General features: G+C 42.2%; 1 protein-coding gene across 1 annotated transcript; it reads left to right on the top strand.

Annotated features, from left to right (window-relative positions):
- Positions 1-6,273: 6,273 nt before the first annotated feature.
- On the top strand, positions 6,274-8,323 carry LOC119273241 (calphotin-like). Its single transcript, XM_037554478.1, has 2 exons — positions 6,274-7,884; positions 8,006-8,323. The coding sequence occupies exons 1-2, from the start codon at positions 6,384-6,386 to the stop codon at positions 8,158-8,160; spliced, it is 1,656 nt and encodes a 551-aa protein (XP_037410375.1). The 5' UTR covers positions 6,274-6,383; the 3' UTR covers positions 8,161-8,323.
- The last annotated feature ends 15,031 nt before the right edge of the window (positions 8,324-23,354 follow it).

The raw sequence follows: 23,354 nt of genomic DNA, 5'->3' as shown, positions 1-23,354 counted from the left end.
GGAGAACAGAGCTAGGGTTTCGCCTCACGTGGGGTTGGTGGGGGAGGCGAGGGGTGAGGGCTGCCATTGGATCCGGGAGGATCCAACGGTGTTTCGTGCATGATCCGCGTGTCTGGTCCACGGACCAATCAGAACGCAATACAACATTATGACCAATTAAATTGGTCGTGATAGATTTAAAAATAAGATGTTAAAATCATGTAAGCTATTTTATGATCACAGAAATTCAAAAAAAAAAATAAAAGACCTTCTCATTGTGTCACCAATTGTGAACTACCTTTCAGGAAAATAACAAACATGGAATGGCAAACGATGTTGCCTAAGAAAGTTTTCATTTTCTTTGCACGAAAAAATCATTTTTGATTTTTCGAGTGCCCAAAATGAGTTTTTTGTGAAGAACCTACCAAATAATTGTTGCAAAATTGGACCAAATCAATTTTCTAAAATACTAGGACATATTTAATGCACAATTGACAAAATGGTTGGGTGTAAAAAGGTTTGATCCACCTCTCGTGAAAAAGACAAATTCCTGCCGATTCAGTTGGAAGCGGGTCAAATTTGAACTGTAGCTGCCTCATAGTTTGCTCTTTATTTTTTTAAAAAAATCATTTCTAGGTACATAAGTACCTATTTAATCAGAGAAACACCAAAAAAATTCCAAGATTCAACCACTAGCTAGGAACGATCATTCCCGCCGTTTTGACCGCATTTTGAAACGGGCATAGAAAATTCAAAATAAATCAAAAAATTAGGAAACCTTCGCATTGTGTCATCATATGTGACCAAGTTTTCAGGAAAAATAACAAACTTGTCATACGGTAATTATTTAAAAAAAGTGTTCTCAGAAATGAGCTATCATGGATGAAGATTCATGGATTTCAAGCCAAATGATCAATCTTATGGCCACATTCATGGCATAGTTTGTTAAAATGATCTCATATTGTGCACAAGGGTGCATATTGGAATGGCAAACAATGTTGCCTAAGGAAGTTTTCATTTTCTTTGGACGAAAAAACCATTTTCCATTTTTCGAGTGCCTGAAAGGAGGTTTTTTTCTGAAGGACCTCCCAAATAATTGTTGCAAAATTGGACCAACTCAATTTTATAAAATACTAGGACATATTTAATGCACAATTGACAAAATGGTTGGTTGTAAAAAGGTTTGTTCCACCTCTCGTGAAAAAGGCAAATTCCCGCCGATTCAGTTGGAAGCGGGTCAAATTTGAACTGCAGCTGCCTCATAGTTTGCTATTTATTTTTTACAAAAATCATTTCTAGGTACATAAGTACCTATTTAATCAGAGAAACACCAAAAAAATTCCAATATTCAACCACTAGCTAGGAATGGTCATTCCCGCCGTTTTGACCGCATTTTGAAACGGGCATAAAAAATTCAAAAAAAATCAAAAATTTGGGAAACCTTCGCATTGTGTCATCATATGTGACCAAGCTTTCAGGAAAAATAACAAACTTGTAATACGACAATTATTTGAAGAAGTGTTCTCAGAAATGAGCTATCATGGGTGAAGATTCATGGATTTCAAGCCAAATGATCAATCTTATGGCCACATTCATGGCATAGTTTGTTCAAATCATCTCATATCATGCACAAGCATGCATATTGGAATGGCAAACAATGTTGCCTAAGGAAGTTTTCATTTTCTTTGGACGAAAAAACCATTTTCCATTTTTCGAGTGCCTGAAAGGAGGTTTTTTTGTCAAGGACCTCCCAAATAATTGTTGCAAAATTGGACCAAATCAATTTTCTAAAATACTAGGAAATATTTAATGCATAATTGACCAAATGGTTGGGTGTAAAAAGTTTTGATCCACCTCTCATGAAAAAGACAAATTTTCACCATTCAGTTGGAAGCGGGTCAAATTTGAACTGTAGCTACCTTGTAGTTTGCTCTTTATTTTAAAAAAAAAATCATTTCTAGGTACATAAGTATCTATTTAATCATAGAAACACCAAAAAAGTTCCAAGATTCAACCACTAGCTAGGAACGGTCATTCCCGCTGTTTTGACCGCATTTTGAAACGGGCATAAAAAATTCAAAAAAAATCAAAAAATTGGGAAACCTTTGCATGGTGTCATTATATGTGGCCAAGTTCCTAGGAAAAATAACAAACTTGTAATACGGCAATTATTTTAAAAAAGTGTTCTCAGAAACGAGCTATCACGTGTGGAGATCAATGGCTTTCAAGCGAAATGGTCAATTCTTATGGCCACATCCATGGCATAGTTTGTTAAAATGATCTCATATTGTGAACAAGGGTGCATATTGGAATGGCAAACAATGTTTCCTAAGGAAGTTTTCATTTTCTTTGGACGAAAAAACCATTTTCCATTTTTGAGTGCCCAAAAGGAGGTTTTTTTTTGTGAAGGACCTACCAAATAATTGTTGCAAAATTTGATCAAATCAATTTTCTAAAATACTAGGACATATTTAATGTACAATTGACAAGATGATTGGGTGTAAAATGTTTTTATCCACCTCTCGTGAAAAAGACAAATTTCCGCCGATTCAGCTGGAAGCGGGTCAAATTTGAACTGCAGTTGCCTCATAGTTTGCTATTTATTTTTTCCAAAAATCATTTCTAGTTACATAATTACCTATTTAATCATAAATACATGGTTTGGTGGCGATACGTCGAGGTTTGGGTGGTGGCCGAGGGCCCCAACTCTAGAGCGCGTAAACTCGCATGCCCGCCGCGTGGTCACCGCGTGACCGTGGTGTTGCCATGTTTTCTGGGTGGCCTAGGCATGCCTAGTGGGTTGGGCACTCCCCAGGTAGGTGATAGGAAGAAAATTAAAACATAAAATTCTCACGAGGAGACCGATCGATGCTCAAACATGAATTAGCAGCCAAGTGTTTGATTAGCGGTACGGGAAATGTACATGGCTAATGGGCGTGAGTTTTGGCTGAGGATGATCAGTTACTAAGAAGACCGTCTTCACAAATTTTCAGCTCAAAAGGAGGAGCCTAGGTGGTACTTGCTTTGCAAACTACCACACTGGACATGACTACGAATGTTGAAGCTCGGCTCAAAATAATAAATGGATTGAGCTGGAATTTGGTGGAGGATGGTTATTTGGGCATAGGAAAGCACTGTAGAAAATGGATACTATTTGGACATGCCAAAGTGGTACTTCCTTCACAAACTGTTGTGAAGACTATTTGGACATGCCAAAGTGGTACTTCCTTCAGAAAAATGAATATTTCTGAACTAAGAAAGGAAGGTTTTTACATATTTGACGAAGATATGGCCCAAAGAATTTATGAGATTTTTTTGGGAATTTTGGGAATGACAGAAATATAGGTTGCTTCACAACCTAGGGCAAAAACTGCCACATGGACATGACACATAGGCAAAACTGATGAGATGGCGCCTAGTCATAGCAGCCCACCACAATTTACAAGGCTATGACCATCTATATTGGTCGTTAACAACTAGAAATAAGGCTGTGGACTAGCGCTGTTTGCTTTATGACCATTTCCTCTAATGAAATTATGACCTTTCTGACCAAAATGGTCGTTATGGTTTAGGGTTTAGAGCCCCCCCACAGCTTTTGACCAATTGGTCTAAAATGGTCATAAATTTATGACCAATTCTTCGAGGGTCACTGACAGAAGGTCATAAGTTGACATATTTCTTGTAGTGTTACTTCCATTTTCTTGGAAATGCCTAAACATGGACTCAAGAAGATAAATATGATTTTCCCACATAATTTTCTCAACTTTTTCATGCACTTGCAGTTCAAATTAGAATTATATTCACCAAATGCCTATAAAATGCACTTAATGACTTAAATAGAGCAAATTGACATCTAAAATGACAAATTTTGACATGGATTATTTTATGATGTATCTTAAGTGTAGAAAAACAATCAAGGCCAACAAATGAAGTAATGATCACATCACCTTCACACATGACTCATTTCCTCTCAAAACCATGATTCTTCCTCGGAGATGATCTGGTTTCTAAGTAGTGTACGCCACAAATTTTGTGAAACCTTCTCAAATTTTTAACACTACTTCCTAGGTGTCATATGCGGGCATGCCAAGCTTCATGCTTTTTGCACTTTGTTTGCATTTTTTGAAATTAAAAAACAACAAACTTAATATTTGGGTTGTGTCCTGGTACCCTCATGTTTAAAATTCATTTTCATTTCTTGGATAAGGCCTAAACATGGACTCCAGAAACACAAGTATGAATTTTCAACACAATTTTTACATTTTTTTTCATGCACTATCAGTTCAAAATGTTGTTATAATAACTAAATACTAGAAATGCATTTAACGACTTAAATATAGCAAACCGACCACGAAAGCTGCTAAATTTTGACATAGATCATTCAGTGGTGTATGTTAAGTGTACAAAACATTTCAAAGAGCATTGGAATGAAGTTTGGTCTTGAAAATCCAAATGGATACATGCATCTTATTGATTTTTAATTGTTTGCCGAGGGCCTTATAAAAACACTTGGCAAAGACCTATTTGCCGAGTGACTTATGAATGACAATCGGCAAAGACCCTGCTTTTGCCAAGGGTTTTCTGTTTGTCGATTACCCATTTTGTGCCGAGTGTTTTGTGTCTAGGTATTCGACACAGACCTTGTTTGTTGAGTACCCCGTAAAAAAACACTCGGCAAATAGCTCGACACTGGGCAACATGTGTTTTCTTCGTAGTGAATCCCATATGTGAGAATAGAGATCTTTTTGATGTTTATGTTTTCAGACATGCAAGGAAGTTTTCCTTCAAATCTCATATTCAAGAATCATTGTAATTATACAACAGAAATATATACATTTATATATATATATATATAAATTATGAACATGAAATAAAATAGCAATTTTATTATTACATTTAGTGCATATTTTTCCAACACTGCGGTCTGTAGGTCATATATAAAATAATGTTCTTTGAAGTAAAATAATAACTTTATTATTGTCTTTAGGACATATTTCCAACACCACTAGTAGGTCTCTTATGGAGCCGCTTCGGCTCCTGGTACACACTCTTGCGTGTATGCACCAGGTGACACAGCAAACGGACCAGGCCCCCTCCTCGCGTGACATCCCCGGCTGTCAACGATCCGCTCCTCATAGTTGAGCAGCGCCGACCTATGCGTGGATCCTCGCCGAAGAAGGAAGGCCGGCCAAAACGCGAGGAGGCTCGCCGCCCACAGGTCGGAGACAAAATCGACTTGCCAGCGTGTGTCGCATGCCATTTCTTCAACTTTCCAAGCTAGTTGAGTTGGGCGCATTACGCTTCTATTTTTTGAAAGCAGTACGACCTTATTCCTTAGATAATTGATTGAAATATCGTTTACAAGGTGAGTTTGGTGCATTGCTCTTTGTTCTATCTGAATGACTATCTCGCAATGTTTATGTGGCGCTGCAGCGGCTAGTGAACTTTGGCCCTCGCCTATTGGAAATTCGGGAGAAACAATTTCATAGAACTTTTGTCTTGTTGTTTCTTTTGCTCCTCTGTTTTGCTCATACGTTTTCTCAGAACTTAGACATTTTCATATTCTCTTGCTTTCGTCTGCCCCCCTTTTTTTTTATTAAAAGGGATTTTCTCCCCCGATTTCATATAAAGAAATCAATGTGAAGCCAAAATGCCCAGGATCTCACATAGTTCAGTTTGTGTAAGGTTCGAAATATTTATTGTCAAGTGTTAGACTCGAACAGCAACGACGGTGAGCAGCAACCTGGCTATTAAAAACACGCACCAACCATGCCACAGCCTCCAATTCGGTCGTTTACGGTTCCCCTAATTTTGCAACGCCGTGCATGCCCGCGCGCATGCAGTATATATACAAGACGGGAATCCTCCCCCCGACTTCTCCCCACCTCAAATCGATCTCCGGCGTTCTGCTCCCTCGCTCCTCGCCGTGTCGCGCCATGGGTTGCGGCACCTCCAAGGAAGCCGTGCTCAGCAGCGACGGCAGCGGCAGGTGCAGCCGCAGGTTCCGGCGGAAGTCCAGCGTCGTCGCCACCGCCGCCCACCAGCCGGTCGCCACCAAGGACAATGGCGACGACGTCAAGCTCCACAAGTCGGCGTCGGCGAAGGAGAAGGCCCCTAAGGAGCGGGCCGGCAAGGCCGGTTTGGCTGCGCTCGTCATCAAGGACGGCGACGAGGCTGCGTCCACCGTGATCGGCGCCAAGGTCGTCGGGGAGAAGAAAGAGGGGGAGAGCAAGCAGGACGGTAAGAAGGGAGCAGTCGCCGTCCCCGACGACAAGGGGAAGGGGACGGCGACCGAGGAGGCTGCCGGGCCGAAGAAAGACGAGGGCGTCAGGGACAAGGAGGTTGTCGCCGATCGGGATGACGGTGTGGCATCCACGAGCGAGAGCGTCATCGTCGTCGAGGAGATGAGGAATGGCCAGCCTGTCGAGGTGTCGATCGCGCCTACCGTCGAGGCGGGAAGAGACCGTCGGCGGGGCGAGAATGAGGAAGGGTGGTCGGCCGAGGCGATTGAAGACGAGGCGGCAACGTCGAACGAGAAGGACATCGAGGAGATCAACGTGGAGGATGACGGTTGTGTCGCCATCCCGGATGCCCCCGTGGGCGTAGTCACCATGGAGGATGACAGTATCATCTCAGCCGATGCTCCGGCGATAGAGAAGGACGATATTGGCACGTTTGTGCCTGCTCCGGTGGCCAACGAAGATGCCGGTGCCACCTTCCTGGCTGCCCCGGTGGCCGGTGATGATGGCAGTGCTTCCTTCGTTGCTGCGCCGGCGGCCAAGGAGGACGAACTTGTATCCATCGCGTCTGCTCCGTTGGCGGGGGAGATTGAGGGTATCACCATGTCGGTTGCTCCGGTTGCCGACGAGATTGATGTTGCCACCTTCCCGGCCGCTCCGGTGGCCAAGGAGGAGGAAAGTGAAACTGCCGCCTTGGTGGATGCTCCGGTCGCCGAGGAGGTTAACGTCGCCGCCTTCCCATCCGCTCCGGTGGCCAAGGAGCAGGAAACTGAAACTGCCGCCCTCGTGAATGCTCCGGCCGCCGAGGAGGTTGGCGTTGCCTCCTTCCCGGCCGCTTCGGTGACCAAAGAGCAAGGAAGTGAAACTGCCGCCCTCGTGGATGCTCCGGTCGTCGAGGAGGTTGGCGTTGCCGCCCTCCCGGCCGCTCCGGTGGCCAAGGAGCAGGAAAGTGAAACTGCCGCCCTGGTGGATCCTCCGGTCGCCGAGCAGGTTGACGTTGCCTCCTTCCCGGCCGCTCCGGTGACCAAGGAGCAGCAAAGTGAAACTGCCGCCCTGGATGCTCCCGTCGCCGAGGACGTTGACGTTGCCTCCTTCCCGGCCGCTCCGGTGACCAAGGAGCAGGAAAGTGAAACTGCCGCCTTGGTGGATGCGCCGGTCGCCAAGGATGAGCAAACTGTAACTGCCGCCTTGGTGGACGCCCCGGTGGCCAAGGCAGATGGAAGTGCAGCCACCGCCGAGGCTGCGCCGGTGGTCACGCGGGAGCAAGAAGAAGATGCCGTCACCGTAGACGCCCCTGCCCCGACGACGGCCAACGAGGACGAAATTGCCACCGGGGCGGCTGCTCCTGCAACCAACGTGGACGAAAGCCCCGCATTCCCCACCAAGCCGGTGCCGGAGGTGGAGGTGCCAGAGGCGGCAGAGCAACCCACGCCTTCCTTGAACAACGACGATCTGAGAAGCGAGCCAGAGCTGCCGGCGCCTACTGTCGTCAAAGAGGCCGCAGTCGAAGCCAATGATGAGACCGAGCAAACTAAGGAGGCAACGGCGACCGAGGAGGAGGTGGTCACCGTCGAGGAGGTCGACGTCGTGCCGCAAGAGGTCGAGAGCGTCTCCCGGGAGCCGGAACAGGAGGAGACATCCGCGGCCACTTTGAGAGACGATGATGGTACGTAGGTTCAATTTCTTCATTTGCTATCCATGTCATTGCACATTTGCATCTTCAAGATTTCTTTGTTTCTTCTCACAGTTTATAACATTTCGATTTGATCTGTGGTTACCGTTTGCAGGGGAATCGGACGGAAAAAAAGGCACTGATGTGAAGGAGACCGCAATAAGGGCAGAGGAAAAGGGAGGGGAGGATAAGCTGACCGTCGAGGAAGAGAAGAAGGACGGCGAAGAACAAGAACCAGCCGTCGCTCCGGTCGAGTCATCGTCTAGTTGAAATTGAGATGTGAGATCGTGCATGCCAACTCGGATGTATTGGTGCGTGTATGAACCACTGAATGTACAGTTTGCTCTCTTCCTTTTTCTTTTTCAGCCAAAAGGATCCTTCCCCAATGTAAAAAGCTTTGCGTATCGACGCATTCGTAGAAACAAATTATGTACACGGGGGAATGTTTGGCTCGATCTACATCCAACAACAATTAAGCTAGGTACCATCACATGCTTTTGGGTATGTGTTTCCCTGTATGGTGGGGCGACCAGTGTTTCCACTGCACCGCCGCCACCCCCAACCCCCTCTTCGTTGTCGCCACCAGAGGCAGCCGCCGAGCAACCTTACCCATCCATCGAGGAGGGTGCCGGTCAGGCCTCAGATGCTTCGTCATTCGAGCGGAGGGCCTCTAGTGCGCCAGCACGACGGCCTTGGGTGGTGGGGTACCAAGGGCGGCCACGTGGGCAGTGAGGCATCGACGCAAGAGGTTCGTTGCCCCGGGGTTGCAGCGTTTGGCCCCGGTTGCTTGGATCTGAAGCTCGGCGCCCTCCCTCCGCCTCTAGTCCCTTCCCCACCGAATCCACACTAGTAGAAAAAGGGCCTAATGTCCAGCTCATTAGTGCCGGTTGCAACGACTAGGCATGCGGCGCTCATTAGTCCCGGTTCGTGGCGATCCTCTAGTGCCGGTTCGTGCCACATACCGGGACTAAAGAAGTGGTGGCAGGCTGGTGGCAGGCTGGGGCCCCACCAACATCTTTAGTCCTGGTTCGTATAACCAACCATGACTAAAGATCATCCTATATATACCCTTCGTCGAGCCCGAGCTCTTTGTTCTTCCCTTTTCCTCTCCTCTCTGTTTTCTTCCTCTCCTCTCGAGTTCATCCTCTATTTTTGCCAAAATTTGTCAAGATTTGAAGGCACCCCATCCATCCAAGTGATCACAAAGGTTAGCAACTTTGTCCTTTCATCTTTCATTGCTAGATTAGCTATTGCAATGCTCTATAAGTATAGTGATTTGTGGGTTTTAGTTTGGGAGGAATTATATGTGGTAGTTTATTTGATTTATATGCAATTTGAGCTCAAAATAACTCTTAGTTTGCATATGTAGGTGTGGTTTACTTAGTGCCTTCCCGTCTCCGTCCTAACCACCGTCGATCGTCCGCACCGTCCCGTTGCCGGCACCACCTTGTGGTTAGCCTCTTGTTCTTATCCTTCTTATGTAAAAAAAAATCATGTTTGTGTGATTTACATATATAGTTACTTGTATAATTTTCTTACCCGTACGTTGTATGTTATACATAGTGCCATGGTTTTGATATCCATCCCCATCGGTCCTCGTCCGGTTTATGATTCAGATGTGGTATATTCTCTTTTATAACTATTTGTTGCATTTCTTGTTTATGACAAATCATGCCCATCAAGTTGACATAGATATTTTTATCTAGGAAGTATGTGAACCGGAAATTCCAACCGACCCTCTTGTCGAGAGGTTAAATTTAGTTGAAAAAAGAAAACAATTACTTGAAGAAAAAATTGAAAATAATTGAGGAGGAGAAGATGAAATTGGAGTTGCATGTTGCCGATGTCGTCGATGATCACAAGATCAAGATGGAGAAAATGCGCTTGAAGATTAGAAAGATTAGAAAATATGCCATTGATACTGAGGCTTGGTATCATTATGCTGTTGGATCAATTGTTACCTTAGTTGCGATCTTGATCGCATTTATTGTTGCATTTAAATGCTTTAGCTAGAGAGTTTGTATGTTGTTTTATGAGAATAAGTGTGTATGAAATTTATGTATGAACTTGTATTAATTTGGTCTTTTCGGTGGTGTGTAATGAAGGTGAGCCGGCAATGAATGTACGATGACCGATGCTCTCCCCAGTTCATTAATGGCGTGCGTACTATTATGCTTGCGGCTGAGGCAAACAAGCGAGCGGATGATTTTATGTCTTGTCCATGTGCTGGCTGTAAGAATGATCACAATTAGTCTAACTCAAGAACCGTTCATTGGCACCTATTTGAGTCCGGTTTCATATCCCACTATAATGTTTGGACCAAGCACGGAGAAAGAGGGTTATGATGGAAGACAATGAAGAAGAAGAGGACGACGACAACTATCCTGGCCATGGGTTCCCTGAATACGATGGTACAACAGCGGGGGAAGAAGTTGAGCTGATAATGCAAGAAGAAGCTGAAGAAGAGGCATCAGATAAGCCCATTGATGATCTAGGTCGGGCCATTGTCGATGCAAAGAGAAACTGTGCAAGTGAAAAGGAGAGGCTGAAGTTGCAGCGCATGTTAGAGGATCACAAGAAATTATTGTACCCAAATTGCGAAGCTGACAAGAAAAAGCTGGGCACCACACTGGAATTGCTGCAATGGAAGGCAGAGAATGGTGTATCTGACAAGGGATTTGGAAACTTGCTGATAATATTAAAGAAGATGCTTCCAAAGGACAACGAATTGCCCGAGAGTACGTACAAAGCAAAGAAGGCTGCCTGCCCTCTAGGATTAGAGGTGCAGAAGATACATGCATGCCCTAATGACTGCATCGTCTACCGCGGTGAGTACGAGGATTTGAACGCGTGCCCGGTATGCGGTGCATTGCGCTATAAGATCAGCCGCGAGCGCTCCAGGAAGAATATTCCTGCCAAGGTGATGTGTGCTCCTATAATACCACAGTTGAAACGTTTGTTCCAAAACAAAGAGCATGCCAAATTGATGCAATGGCACAAAGAAGACCGTAAGAAAGACAAGAAGTTGAGAGTACACGCTGATGGGTCGCAGTGGAGAAAAATTGAGAGGAAATGGGGGGACTTTGCAGGTGACGCAAGGAACATATGGTTTGGTCTAAGCGCGGATGGCACTAATCCTTTTGGGGAGCAGAGGAACAATCATAGCACCTGGCCTGTGACTCTATGTATATACAACTTTCCTCCTTGGTTGTGCATGAAGTGGAAGTTCATTATGATGCCAGTGCTCATCCAAGGCCCTAAGCAACCCGGCAACGACATTGATGTGTACCTAAGACCATTAGTTGAAGAACTCTTACAACTGTGGAATGAAAAAGGTGTACGTGCGTGGGATGAGCTTGATCAAGAAAATTTTAACCTACATGCGTTGCTGTTTGTGACCATTAATGATTGGCCCGCTCTTAGTAACCTTTCAGGATAGACAAACAAGGGATACTGCGCATGCACACACTGTTTGGATGATACCGACAATATATATTTGGATAATTGTAAGAAAAATGTGTACCTGGGACATCGTCGATTTCTTCCGAGCAGGCATCCCGTAAAAAAGAAAGGCAAGCATTTCAAAGGTGAGGCAGATCACCGGTCGAAGCCTCGCCACCGTACTGGTGATGATGTACATGATATGGTCAAGGATTTGAAGGTAATTTTTGGAAAGGGTCCTAGCGAACAATCTGTTTCGAATGAAGCCGATGGACGCGCACCCATGTGGAAGAAGACGCGCACCCTGCTCATTATGAAGGTCCCGTCTGGCTTCTCGTCGAATATAAAGGGAATAATAAATATATCAAAGAAAAAGTTCCAGAACCTAAAGTCTCATGACTGCCACGTGATTATGACGCAACTGCTTCCGGTTACATTGAGGGGTCTTCTACCGGAAATCGTTCAATTAGCCATTGTGAAGCTATGTGCATTCCTCAATGTAATCTCTCAGAAGGTAATCGATCCAGAAATCATACCAATGTTAGAGAATGATCTGGTGCAATGTCTTATCAGTTTTGAGTTGGTGTTCCCACCATCCTTCTTCAGCATCAGGACACACGTCCTAGTTCATCTATGCGAAGAGATTAACGTTTTGGGTCCTGTATTTCTACACAATATGTTCCCCTTTGAGAGGTTCATGGGAGTATTAAAAAAATATGTTCATAACCGTGCTAGGACATAAGGAAGCATCTCTAAGGGCCATGAAAATGAGGAGGTCATTGAGTTTTGTATTGACTTTATTCCTGACCTTAAGCCAATTGGTGTTCCTGAATCGCAGCATAAGGACAGACTGGGTGGAATCGACATGCTAGGACCGAAACAAATAATATGTATGGATGGGCATTCTCCCACTCAAGCACACTACACAGTTCCACAAAATTCTACCTTGGTGGCTCCGTATATGGAGGAACACAAGAATATTCTACGCTCCAAACACCCGGAGCAGTCTGACGACTGGATTACACGTGAACAAACGAGGACTTTTGCCGGTTGGTTGCAGACACGTGCCATGCATGACGATGCTGTTGAAGATGACTTGTACTTGTTGTCCCAGTTACCATCTTTGAATATAATGACTTTCAAAGGGTATGAGATAAATAGGAATACATTTTACACGATCACCCAAGATAAGAAGAGCACCAACCAAAACAGTGGTGTCCGCTTTGATGCAGTAACCAAGAGGGGAAAGGAAATTTATTATGGTTACACAGAGGAGATATGGGAACTTGACTCTGGACGTGGTTTGAAGGTCCCTTTGTTTCGGTGCAAATGGGTCAATCTCACACGAGGCGGGGTAACAGAAGACCCGCAGTACGGAATGACAACAGTGGATCTCAACAATCTTGCGTACGTAGACAAACCATTCGTTCTAGCCAATGATGTGGCGCATGTTTTCTATGTGAAGGACATGTCTACCAAGCCGAGAAAAAGGAAATATAAGGAAGCGAATACATCATATGATGAGCCAAAGCGCCACATATTTCTTTCAGGAAAAAGAAATATCGTGGGAGTGGATGATAAGACAGACATGTCAGAAGATTATGAAAAGTTTCATGAAATTGCTCCCTTCACAGTGAATATTGACCTGAGCATCCAGTTAAATGATGAAGATTGTCCATGGTTATGATGCAAAGGGACACACGCGAATAAAATTTTCACACCCAAAGATCCCAATCTGGATGTGACTGGCTTCACTGTCATCACTTTCTTCTCTAGTGAGTTTCCGGACTTATATATATGGAAAGTCCCACTTTGGACAAACCATAGGGAATCTTTGTAATAGGTAGGGTGATTATGTGTTTCGGCATTTGAAACGTGTACTTTTGTGCTTCAGACAAACGTGTACCTTTCTGACTTCATTTGCTATTTTTCAGCTCATTTACCGAATTTTTGAGCTAAATGACCCTGAAATTGAAAAGCACTACAAAATGAACTCTAAAAAGGTTGAAAGTTGGCATGGTATCACCATTTCACCCAGATAGCATGTGCTAAAAAGTTGAGAGGGTTACGACAAAAACATGATGCAGTTCGTGTACAAAATGGACAATCTCTTTCGAAGTATCATGGTTTCAGACGAAAACTCATCTATTACAAAGGCATTTCATTTTTTAAACTTATTTCCAACTTCATACTTTTTGTGCTTTTAGTATGCACCGTTCAAAGCCACATCATTATTTTTTCAACCCTTTCTAACTTCATTTGCTATTTTTCATGCATTTACTGAATTTTTTGAGCTAAATGACCCTGAAATTGAAAAGCACTACAAATAAACTCTGAAAAGGTTGAAAGTTGGCATGGTATCACCATTTCACCCATATAGCATGTGCTAAAAAGTTGAGGTTACAACAAAAACAGGATGCACTTTGTGTACAAAATGGATAATCTCTTTCGAAGTATCAGAGTTTCGGACAAAAACGCATCTGTTACAAAGGCACTGCATTTTTTTAAACTTATTTCAACTCCAGACTTTTTGTGCGTTCAGTATGCATTATTCAAAGCCACGCCATCAATTTTCAACCCTTTCTGACTTCATTTGCTATTTTTCATGCATTTACTGATTTTTTTGAGCTAAATGACCCTGAAATTGAAAAGTACTACAAATGAACTTTGAAAAGGTTGAAAGTTGGCATGGTATCACCATTTCATCCACATAGCATGTGCTAAAAAGTTGATAGGGTTACGAAAAAAATATGATGCACTTCCTGTACAAAATGGACAATCTCTTTCGAAGTATCAAGGTTTCGGACGAAAACTCATCTGTTACAAAGACATTTCATTTCTTTAAACTTATTTCAACTCCATACTTTTTGTGCATTCAGTATGCACCATTCAAAGCCATGTCATCAATTTTCAACCCTTTTTGACTTCATTTGCTATTTTTCATTTTTACTGATGTTTTGAGCTAAATGACCCTGAAATTGAAAAACACTACAAATGAACTCTGAAAAGGTTGAAAGTTTGCATGGTATCACCATTTCACCCACATAGAATGTGCAAAAAGTTGAGAGGGTTACGGCAAAAACATGATGCACTTCGTGTACAAAATGGACAATCTCTTTCGAAGTATCAGGGTTTCGGATGAAAACACATATGTTACAAAGGAATTTTAATTTTTTAAAATAACCTAAGTATTGCCAAATTGGATATAATGATAAAACACACTAATATTAAACAGCGTAAAAAAGAATTACTAAAAAATCTATTTTTGAAATAAAGTTATTCACAAACGAGTGATTCACACAAAATTCAAATAATTCAAATTTTAACTATCCAAATTTGAAAACTACTCGCACTAACAGAAAGTTCATTATTATTTTTACCTAAACCAAAAAGATTCACAAAGGAACTCTAAATAAAGCAAAAAACAACTCAGAAATAAAAGAAAATAAATAAAGCAGAAAATAAAAAATAAAAATAAATAAATTGTAAAAAGCCCTCCTACAGGGCCGCCACGGCCTGCATACAACTAGAAACCCAACCTCTACTAGGGCCAGGATGCAGGCCCATGCGGCCCAGTTGGCCCCACAGGGCAGAAGAGTTGGAATAGGCCCACAAAGGCCTGCTTAGAGAGGAGCTCGACACGGTAGCCGTGGCGGGGCTTATAAACTGGTGCGAGCTCCTTTCAACTAGCGAGGTGGGACTAAACATTGGATATAGGAAGCGCGGGCCTTTAGTCGCGGTTGGTGGCTCCAACCGGGACTAAGGGGGGGGGGGGGTGGATCTTTAGTCCCGGTTGGAGCCACCAACCACAACTAAAGGCATGCACTTCCCGCCGCTTGGCCTGGCCAAAACAGACCTTTAGTCCTGGTTGATGGCTCCAACCAGGACTAAAGGTCCCTCCTATATATACTAGCACTTCAACAATTTGCAGTTTCTTCTCTTATTCCTCTGCTTCGACCTTTGCTTCGACGACATCGCCGCTGCCCCCCGTCGCCACCCCCGTCGCACGCTGTCGCCATCCCCGTCCCCGTCCCCGTCGCCGTCCCAGCCCATCCCCGTCGCCGCCCCCGTCGCCTCGCCTCGCCGGCCGTCGCCCCGCTGTGAGACCCCCTGCCGCCATGGCCGCCCTCATCCAATCGATCCCGCACACACAGAGTACACACACACACACACATTTTCTTAATTATTTTCTGTTTTTCTGTTCTTTAGTTTTTAATACTTTTAGTTATAGAAATGTTAGATGAATTAGATATATATATATAAATGTTAGATTAATGCCAAACTTTTATATGAATTTGATTAATATCAAATTTTAGATGAATTAGCTAGATATATTAATGTTAGATGAATTAGTTTTTTATACTTTTAGTTAGATGAATTAGATATATTAATGTTAGATGAATTAGTTTTTATACTTTTAGTTATATGAATTAGATATATTAATGTTAGATGAATTAGTTTTTATACATTTGTCAAATGTTAGATGAATTAGCTAGATATATTAATGTTAGATGAATTAGCTAGATATCATATGTCAAAGTTTAATCACATGTCAAAGTTTGAATTTTGACATATGCAACATTTGATCATATGTCCAAGTTTGAAGTTTGACATATGCAACATTTGATCATATGTCAAAGTTTGAATTTTGACATATGCAACATTTGATCATATGTCAAAGTTTGAATTTTGACATATGCAACATTTGATCATATGTCAAAGTTTAAATTTTGACATATGCAACATTTAATAAGGGATTTATCAAGAATGCCCCCATTAATAAGAGATTTATCAAGAATGCCCCATTATGGATGTGCATAATTAAATTGATCCATATTTTTCCTGATACCATCTATGCTTCTATATGTGCACGTTCTCTTGTGTCAAAGTATTGAAGAAACCCATGGTTTCATCATTAGCCAGAAGTAACAGGCGCATGATGGTACGAAGCTCTCCAAAGTTCTTTTGGAACGGAGTCCTGATAGCATAATTCTCTTTTTGGTACGAAGTTCAGCAAAGGCCTTCCAAATAACGATATTCGGAAGGCTCTTGCTGAACTTCATACCAAAAAGCGAATTATCCTATCAGGGACTCCGTTCCAAAACAACTTTGGAGAGCTTTGTACCGTCATGCGCCTGTTGCTTCTGGCTAATGATGAAGCCATGGTTTTCTTGAATCCTTTGACACTAGACAACGTGACATATAGAAGGGTAGATGAGATCAGGAAAAATATGGACCATTTCTGCACATCCAGAATGGCGCCATTTTGTTAAATCCCTTAAAAGCTAAGAGAATCCCTTATGATTCTGAATTCTGTTCCTATAGACAGAGACTAAAGGTTTTCCTCGTATATAAGAAATCACAATCCAATCATTTAAAAATGTTACATTTGCATATAGAATATGTTCTCGACGTCAATGATGCCCGGCCCGCATCCTCGCCGTCGACCCGTTCGCGACAACATCCTGCTTCAGAGGAGCCATGTTCGGGACTGGGCTCCGCCGGGCTGGCACTGGGAGGTGCTACCTTCAGGGGTGCGCCGCTTGGTGAGGAACACGGCCCCGGGTCCCGTCGTCGACCCGGAGCTCCTTTGGTGGCGTTCGCGTGGGCCACTTTCGGTGTGGAGGAAGCCGGCCCCGCTGGAGGTGGTACGTTGCCGTGTCAGGGAGGAGGACGAGCACGTCCATCGCTACATGGCTGCGTTGGATGTCAGGTTCTCTAATACCTGGTAGGTTCTTCGGGGATCTCACCCGAGCTATGATCCTTTGATGGTTTCTTCTCTTTGGGTGTCCAACGCCCACACGTTAGGAACCGCGAGTGAACTAGATTATTCGATAGTATTCGATCTGTATTAGCTAGCTAGTGATGTCTTCGATAATATTCGAGACGATGTATTCGATATTATATTATTTGATAATATTCGAGAGGATGTATTCTAGATTATATTGGATGGTGCATATTAATTATCTGGATTATTCGAGATGCATATTATGTACCATGATTCAAATTTTCCTTATTGATTGCATGCATGCATTCTAATTTGAATACTTGATTTTTTATAATTATTCTGGATTAGTTAAATAAAAGCTATGGACAATACCGACAGAGAAGGAGAGGAGGCCCTGTTCAACATCATACACTCATCCCCTCACCCAGATGAGTTTGAAGATGACGGCTCGCAATATCTGAACCATACCGGTGAGGATATGATATTTGATGAAGACAAACGAATAGATGAAGTCGAGAACTATGATGACCAAGAAAATGTTGTTCTTGAAATAACAAATATCGGCGAGGTATATTTATATAAGCAGGCATCTGGTGATCATCACATGTTTTAATTGATTTTTATATATATTAACGAATCAATCTTTTTTCTTTCAGCCCTCCGGATCGAGCAAATCTTCTACAGGCAGCAGGACAGTGCGAGGCCCGGCCAAAAAGTTGAAGGATGGCGTAAAGTACAACATCGATTCCATCAAAACTAATGGCGAACCATGCGAGCCAAAGAAGAATGCGGGCAAGTTCCTTCGTCAGTGTGGAGTTCTTGTGAAGGACCAAATGCCAGTCTCCATTCAAGAATGGAAAAAGCCATCAAAGGAACGTCCACATCTTATTTTTGTCGACCAAAGAGCCAAAGATCGGCTTTGGGAATCTCTCATGTCACATTTCACCCTACCATCTCATTTCACAGATGCAGATGTGGAGAAAGTCAAGAATGGTTCTCTTAAGTAGATGGCGATAGCTGATACGCCCATTTCGCATCATGCTTTTATATCGATATTTATTGAATTATGGGCTGTTATTACATCTTATGTCACAATACTTATGCCTTTTCTCTCTTATTTTACAAGGTTTACATGAAGAAGGAGAATGCCGGCAGCTGAAATTCTGGGCTGGAAAAGGAGCAAATATTAGAGACCTACTCTGCACAACTCCAAAAGTCCTGAAACTCCACGAAAGTGAGTTTTGGAATATATAAAACATATTGGGGGAAGGAAGCACCAGAGGGGGGGCCACCCACTATCCACGAGGGTGGAGGGCGCGCCCCCTGCCTCATGGGCCACCTGGAAGCCCCCCGATGCCCATCTTCTAGTATAAGGTGTCTTTTGCCCTGGAAAAAAAAATCAGAAGGAAGCTTTCGGGACGAAGCGCCGCCGTCTCGAGGCGTGATACGTCCATTTTGCATCATGCTTTTATATCGATATTTATTGCATTATGGGCTGTTATTTCACATTATGTCACAATACTTATGGCTATTCTCTCTTATTTTACAAGGTTTACATAAAGAGGGAGAATGCCGGCAGCTGGAATTCTGGGCTGGAAAAGGAGCAAATATTAGAGACCTATTCTGAACAACTCCAAAAGTCCTGAAACTCCATGGAACACCTTATAATAAATAATGAAAAATCCTCACCAAAGATGAAGACCAGGGGGCCCACACCCTGCTCACGAGGGTGGGGGGCGCCCCCCCTAGGGCGCGCCCCCTACCTCATGGGCCCCCTAGTGGCTCTCCGATACCATCTTCTCCTATATGAAGTCTTTCGTCAAGAAAAAAATAAGAAGCAACCTTTCAGAACGAAACTCCGCCGCCACGAGGCGGAACCTTGGCGGATCCAATCTAGAGCTTCGGCAGAGCTGTTCTGCCGGGGAAACTTCCCTCCCGGAGGGGGAAATCATCGCCATCGTCATCACCAACGCTCCTCTCATCGGGAGAGGGCAATCTCCATCAGCACCATCTCATCTCAAAACCCTAGTTCATCTCTTGTATCCAATTCTTGTCTCCAAGTCCGGGATTGATGCTAGTAGGTTGCTAGTAGTGTTAATTACTCCTTGTAGTTGATGCTAGTTGGTTTAATTGGTGGAAGATCATATGTTCAGATCCTTTATGCATATTAATACCCCTCTAATTATGAACATGTTTATGCTTTGTGAGTAGTTATGTTTGTTCCTGAGGACAAGGAAGAAGTCTTGCTATTAGTAGTCATGTGAATTTGGTATTCGTTCGATATTTTGATGAGATGTATGTTGTCTAGCCTCTAGTGGTGTTATGTGAATGTCGACTACATAACACTTCACCATTATTTGGGCCTAGAGGAAGGCATTGGGAAGTAATAAGTAGATGATGGGTTGCTAGAGTGACAGAAGCTTAAACCCTAGTTTATGTGTTGCTTTGTAAGGAGCTGATTTGGATCCATATGTTTCATGCTATGGTTAGGTTTACCTTAATACTTTTGTTGTAGTTGCGGATGCTTGCAATAGAGGTTAATCATAAGTGGGATGCTTGTTCAAGTAAGAACAACACCCAAGCACCGGTACACCCACATGTCGAATTATGAAAGTACCGAACGCGAATCATATGAGCGTGATGAAAACTAGCTTGACGATATTCCCATGTGTCCTCGGGAGCGCTTTTCCTTATATAAGAGTTTGTCCAGGCTTGTCCTTTGCTACAAAAAGTATTGGGCCACCTTGCTGCACTTTATTTACTTTTGTTACTTGTTGCTCGTTACAAATTATCTCATCACAAAACTATCTGTTACCACTTATTTCAGTACTTGCAGAGAATACCTTGCTGAAAACCATTTATCATTTCCTTCTGCTCCTCATTGGGTTCGACACTCTTACTTACCGAAAGGATTACGATAGATCCCCTATACTTGTGGGTCATCAAGACTCTTTTCTGGCGCTGTTGCCGAGGAGTGTAGCGCCTTTGGTAGGTGGAATTTAGTAAGGAAAAATTTATATAGTGTGCTGAAATTTACTGTGACTTGTTACTATGGAAAGTAAACCTCTGAGGGGCTTGTTCAGGGTATCTTCACCCCGACCAGTAGAGCAAAGAGTTGCTCCTCAACCTACTGAACCTATTGAAAATGAATATGAAAATGAAATTCCTTATGAGTATCCTTCGGGTATGATAGAAAAACTGCTAGCTAATCCTTTTATAGGAGATGGAACAAAGCGTCCTGATGAACACCTAATATATGTGGATGAAGTTTGTGGATTATTTAAGCTTGCAGGTATACCCGATAATGTTGCTAAGAAGAAGGTCTTCCCTTTATCTTTGAAGGGAGACGCATTGGTATGGTATAGGCTATGTGATGATACGAGATCATGGAATTATAGAAGATTGAAATTGGAATTTCATCAAAAGTATTACCCTATGCATCTTGTTCATCGTGATCGTAATTATATATATAATTTTTGGCCTCGCGAAAGAGAAAGCATCGCTCAAGCTTGGGGGAGTCTTAAATCAATGTTATATTCATGCCCCAACCATGAGCTTCCAAGAGAAACAATTCTTCAAAATTTTTATGCTCGGCTTTCTGATAACAATCGCACCATGCTTGATACTTCTTGTGCTGGCTCTTTTATGATGAAGACTATTGGATTTAAATGGAATTTATTGGATAGAATTAAACGCAACTCTGAATATTGGGACCTCGACAATGGTAAGGAGTCAGGTATGTCACCTAAGTTTGATTGTGTTAAATCTTTTATGGATACCGATATTTTCCATAAGTTTAGCACTAAATATGGACTTTATTCTGAGATAGTAGCTTCTTTCTGTGAATCTTTTTCTACTTATGTTGATCTCCCTAAGGAGAAGTGGTTTAAATATCATCCTCCCATAGAAGTAAAAGTAGCTGCACCTATTAAAGCTGAAGAAAAGACTGTCACTTATAATGATCCAATTGTTCCTACTTCTTATGTTGAGAAACCACCTTTCCCTGTTAGAATAAAGGATCATGCTAAAGCTTCAACTGTGGTTCGTAAAAGCAATATTAAAACATATACACCTCCTAAGCAAGTTAAAGTTGAACCTAATATTGCTATTGTTAAGGAGCTCTTGTCTGATAATATTGATGGGCATGTTATTCAGTTGTGCGGTGAAACTGCTAGAATTGCTAAACCTTGTGCTAAAGATAAACATAGACCTGTGGTAGGCGTGCCTGTTATTTCTGTTAAAATAGGAGATCATTGTTATCATGGCTTATGTGATATGGGTGCTAGTGCTAGTGTTATACCTTATGACTTGTATAAAGAAATCAAGCATGAAATTGCACCTGCAGAGTTAGAAGATATTGATGTCACAATTAAACTTGCTAATAGAGATACTATTTCAGCAATGTGAATTGTTAGAGATGTTGAAGTCTTGTGCGAGAAAACTAAATATCCTGCTGATTTTCTTGTTCTAAGTTCACCACAAGATAGCTTTTGTCCCATTATATTTGGTAGACCCTTCTTAAACACTGTTAATGCTAGGATAGACTGCGAAAAGAATTTAGTAAACTAAGTTCACCACAGGATATGACTCATGAATTTAATTTCTCTAAATTTAGTAAACAACTCCGTGAAGAAGAATTGCCTAGTAAGGATGAAATTATTGGTCTTTCTTCTATTGCCGTACCTCCTAGTGATCCTTTAGAACAATATTCTCTAGACCATGAGAATGATATGTTTATGAATGAAAGAAGGGAAATAGATGAAGTAGTCTTTAAACAAGAACCTATGCTGAAACACAATTTGCCTGTTGAAATCCTAGGGGATCCCCCTCCACCTAAGGGTGATCCCATGTTTGAGCTTAAACCGTTGCCTGGTAATCTTAAATATGCTTATCTTGATGAAAAGAAGATATATCCTGTTATTATTAGTGCTAACCTTTCAGAGCATGAAGAAGAAAGATTATTGAAAACTCTGAAGAAGCACCATGCTGCTATTGGGTATACTTTTGATGATCTTAAGGGCATTAGTCCCACTCTATGTCAACATAAAATAAATTTGGAAGCAGATGCCAACCAGTTCGTGATCCTCAACGACGTCTGAATCCTAAAATGAAAGAAGTGGTAAGAAAAGAAATACTAAAGCTTCTGGAGGCAGGTATAATTTATCTCATTGCTGATAGTCAGTGGGTAAGTCCTGTTCATTGTGTCCCTAAGAAGGGAGGTATTACTGTTGTTCCTAATGATAAAGATGAATTGATTCCACAAAGAATTATTACAGGTTATAGGATGGTAATTGATTTCCGCAAATTAAATAAGGCTACTAAGAAAGATCATTACCCCTTACCTTTTATCGATCAAATGCTAGAAAGATTATGCAAACATACACATTATTGCTTTCTAGATGGTTATTCTGGTTTCTCTCAAATACCTGTGTCGGCTAAAGATCAATCAAAGACTACTTTTACATGCCCTTTTGGTACTTTTGCTTATAGACGTATGCCTTTTGGTTTATGTAATGCAGCTGCTACCTTTCAAAGATGCATGATGGCTATATTCTCTGACTTTTGTGAAAAGATTTGTGAGGTTTTCATGGACGACTTTTCCGTCTATGGATCTTCTTTTGATGATTGCTTGAGCAATCTTGATCGAGTTTTGCAGAGATGTGAAGAAACTAATCTTGTCTTGAATTGGGAAAAGTGCCACTTTATGGTTAATGAGGGTATTGTCTTGGGGCATAAAGTTTCTAAAAGAGGTATTGAAGTTGATAAATCCAAGGTTGATGCTATTGAAAAGATGCCATGTCCCAAGGACATCAAAGGTATAAGAAGTTTCCTTGGTCACGCCGGATTTTATAGGAGGTTCATTAAGGACTTCTCAAAAATTTCTCGGCCTCTGACTAATTTATTACTAAAAGATATACCATTTGTCTTTGATGATGATTGTGTAGAAGCATTTGAAATACTTAAGAAAGCATTAGTCTCTGCACCTATTGTTCAGCCACCTGATTGGAATTTACCCTTTGAAATTATGTGTGATGCTAGCGATTATGCCGTAGGTGCTGTTCTAGGGCAAAGAATTTATAAGAAACTAAATGTTATCCATTATGCTAGTAAGACTCTAGACAATGCTCAAAGAAATTATGCTACTACTGAAAAAGAACTTTTAGCAGTTGTATTTGCTTGTGATAAGTTCAGACCTTATATTGTTGATTCTAAAGTAACTATCCACATTGATCATGCTGCTATTAAATATCTTATGGAGAAGAAAGATGCTAAACCTAGACTTATTAGATGGGTT

Source organism: Triticum dicoccoides, chromosome 3A, assembly GCF_002162155.2.
Source record: "Triticum dicoccoides isolate Atlit2015 ecotype Zavitan chromosome 3A, WEW_v2.0, whole genome shotgun sequence".
Lineage (NCBI taxonomy): Eukaryota > Viridiplantae > Streptophyta > Magnoliopsida > Poales > Poaceae > Triticum > Triticum dicoccoides.
This window is presented reverse-complemented; position numbering and strand designations above follow the sequence as displayed.